Raw genomic sequence first — 3,363 nt, 5'->3', positions numbered from 1 at the left:
ACTTTGCTAATTTTGATAGAGATCCTACCTACATGCCTACTATTCCGGAAAGATACAACAAGTATGCTGTGTCTCAACATGCCTCCGATGGATCAACTTCGGAATCAAGCTTTGTGACTATGGACACCTTTCGTGATAGTATGGCTACATCAATTGCCCTAGCATGGAATTAGTGCAATGATTATTGTAACGACCTTATTTTGGAACTATGAATTTATTTTAAAATTTTAAATTTTTGGAACATGTAATTTTTATTATTATTTTGGACTTCAATGCATGTAGTTTCATTTTATATTTGTGATAAGTAGTTCAAGTCGAATCAGGGGCAAGAAAGGCAATCTACCCTCAAACTCCTCTTTTCTGGAGCTAGGGACACCCTCCCAGCCAAACACCCTCACCAGACAGCTCCAACTCCACCCAGAGCTGGCTCCACCTGGAGTTCTGGAGTGGAGCAGCTCCACCCAGAGTTGGAGTCATGCCAAACAGGGCCTAAATAAAAAAAATTCTCAGCCCGTCAGCCGGTCAGGTCCTAGTCCGCTACCGCCGCCAGGCGCCAGGCACAGCCGCAAGCACCGCGCCGCCCTCGTCCACCCACGTCGGCCGCGCGGCCGCGCCGCGGCGCCGCCCCGCGCCCCCCGGCCCCCGCGGCGAGATCCCGCCGCCCGCCGCCGCCAGACCCTTTCAGGCCTCCACCGGCAGGTCAACCCGCGGTCCCGCGCGGCGCGGCGGCCTCTCGACTCTCGGCGCTCGCGGCGCGCCGGCGCCGGCGCAGCCCCACCAGGCGACCGCACACCCCCTCGGGGCCTCGTCCGCTCCCCCCCCCCCCCCCCCCACCCCCCAACCAGGACTGCCTGCTGCCCCCTACCGCGAGGTAATCGAAATCGACTGCTCAATCTCTGAATCTGTTGACATGATGCACACGGTTGCAAAAATAGATGTGCCAATTGCTCAATGTGTCAAAATAGATGTATTGCCAATTGCTATAGATGCACACGGTTGACATTTGGTTCCTTGTAGGCAGTCAAAAATGAAGAAGTCAAAAAATATTGATCTGAAATCAATGTGGGAAAGGGCTACGAAGACACGCAGGTAGATTCCCTTGTGAACTTTTTATGTCGTTCGTCTAAATATTTTTTTGCAATGGGCATACTCTACTCTGAAATCCTGGGTCCGCCACTGACTGCGCTCGCAGGGGTCTCGGCAGCGAGACGTCACTACGCCGGCACCGCGGACCGGCTTGGCTGTGGATCGCCGTAGCGGTGCTGGTGACCGGCACCATCTGGCTCTGGTCCTCCTCCTTCGTTGGCCTCCTCGGCACCTACAGGGTCCAGGTGTGCTCGCTCGCCCATGCCTGTTTCTATAGTGATTTCGTTGTGGTGTTTGTTCTGCTTGTGGTTGGAGGAAGGCTGATAGCAATGCCATGAGAGTTAAAGTGCAAGGTGAGAGGCAAGCAAACCTCTAATGGAACATTTAAAACAAATTATTCTGCAAATAATGGCATAATTGGATAGCATATATGCCTAAGCATAAATCATGTGTTCTTTGAAACGGATAGAAACATTGCTATGATAGTTAACAAATACATACTCTTTATTGAAGACATCGTAAGCAAGATAGTAAACTGTATCCAATGCAGAAGCACCTAATCTGGGTAAGTTGTGATAGTTCTTTCCAAAATTCTGTAAGATCCAACTTGTCCATAACTATTAATTTGCTTAATTAGCACCTAAGGATGTAGCTTAATGTTCCTATGAAAAATTGAGAAATGTTAACAATCAGTTTACTGCATTATAGTAGATAGGGCTGTTTATTAATCCTGATGAAAAGAATAGAGTAAGGAATTATCATATAACTATTAAAATCAAGCCAGCACAAAATATTTTCTATCCATCATGCTCTCACACATAATATTTAATGGATAAGGAATAATGTTGAAAAGAAATGGCCCAATTTTCTTAGATAATTTTTTGATGCATCACTTATATTCTCAGCTTCAATTCATTTGACCTATAATTTGAGTTATTTTAATTTCTAAATGCATGGAATTGAATTGTATATATAATGGTTATATGAATTTCTACCAAATTATATCTTATACTGACATCAGTGCTACTACTCAAGGATTATGTTGTAAATGAATTATGGAGAACTGCAGATTCAAATGGTTGGAGAGCATCTTCCGCACCACGCACCTATTGGTCTCGTAAGTTTCTGTATCCTCCAAGAAGTTACTGGTCCACTCTTTATGTCCTTCTGGGTGATGGTAAAATGAAATTCTAAAATGCAATCTCTCTACTCACAGCCCCACCAATTGAGTCTGAGAGCAATGGGTACTTGCGTGTCCGGTGCAATGGCGGTTTGACCCAACAACGTAGTGCGGTATGATTAATATAAGAAAAATTATCTCTAAAGTATTATATTTCATCATGCAAGTTTTATGTCTTCATGGCAACATAGCTGAAGATTACTGCTGACTTGATTTTGTAGATATGTAATGCTGTTGTTGTAGCACGAATCATGAATGCTACACTAGTTCTGCCAGAGTTAGACACAAATTCATTCTGGCATGATAAGAGGTACGTAAGTCTGAAATGTCTATCATGCAGTAAGATCATTGCATGCAAAGTTACTACAAACTTTGTGTTCTGTCTGAGCAGTGTTTTTTTCTTTCTACAAGTAAAAGCAGTTCACTGCATAATTTTTCTTATCAAATATTCTGCAGTTTGCATTAATTGATTTATATAGTTTCATAATGCTTTTTATGCCTAATGTACATGATATTACCATAAGATATTGACATAATCCAAGTGTTCTATGTTGTCATTTGATTAACTTCGTACGAGTATTTGAGTCCTGGTGATAATAGGTAATTAGCACATTGTAACCACTAGTCAGGTTATTGGAATATAACATACTTCTAGAACGCTGAAAAGTTTCTATATAAATTACTTTATTAAAATTTGCAGTGTTAGAATTTGTTTGGAAAGATTAGTTCGTTGTACTAGGACTCTAGGAGGAGTTTTTACAGTTAAGAATCTTAAGATGAGTGCATCGTAATAGGACTCTAAGAGGGACTTTTACAGTTAAATTATAGTCTACGAACCCTTTGCAGGACATTACAGTTTCTCACCCTTTCAGCATCCTGCCTGAAAGTTGTTCAAAGTATACTAGGGGGGCGTTTGGTTCCCTTTGCTTATTTTTAAGCAAGTGTCACATCAATATTTAGATACTAATTAGGAGTATTAAACGTAGGCTATTTACAAAACCCATTACATAAGTGGAGGCTAAACAGCGAGACGAACCTATTAAGCCTAATTAATCCATCATTAGCAAATGTTTACTGTAGCAACACATTGTCAAATG

At 42.5% G+C, this 3,363-nt stretch overlaps 1 protein-coding gene across 2 annotated transcripts in view; it reads left to right on the top strand.

Annotated features, from left to right (window-relative positions):
* The first annotated feature begins 538 nt into the window (after nt 1-538).
* The window catches only part of LOC101760114 (uncharacterized protein At1g04910), a 7,272-nt gene continuing 4,447 nt past the window's right edge, over nt 539-3,363 (top strand). Inside the window, exons 1-6 of one of the 2 annotated variants that reach the window (XM_022823332.1) lie at nt 539-871; nt 1,022-1,089; nt 1,193-1,331; nt 2,122-2,203; nt 2,303-2,379; nt 2,488-2,576. In XM_022823332.1, the coding sequence (XP_022679067.1) occupies nt 1,028-1,089; nt 1,193-1,331; nt 2,122-2,203; nt 2,303-2,379; nt 2,488-2,576 (449 nt within the window). In that variant the 5' untranslated portion in view covers nt 539-871; nt 1,022-1,027. Of the gene's footprint in view, nt 872-1,017; nt 1,090-1,192; nt 1,332-2,121; nt 2,204-2,302; nt 2,380-2,487; nt 2,577-3,363 lie in introns of both variants that reach the window. The other variant, XM_004981184.3, reaches the window with a different exon arrangement.

This window comes from Setaria italica, chromosome IX (assembly GCF_000263155.2).
Source record: "Setaria italica strain Yugu1 chromosome IX, Setaria_italica_v2.0, whole genome shotgun sequence".
NCBI lineage: Eukaryota > Viridiplantae > Streptophyta > Magnoliopsida > Poales > Poaceae > Setaria > Setaria italica.
This window is presented reverse-complemented; position numbering and strand designations above follow the sequence as displayed.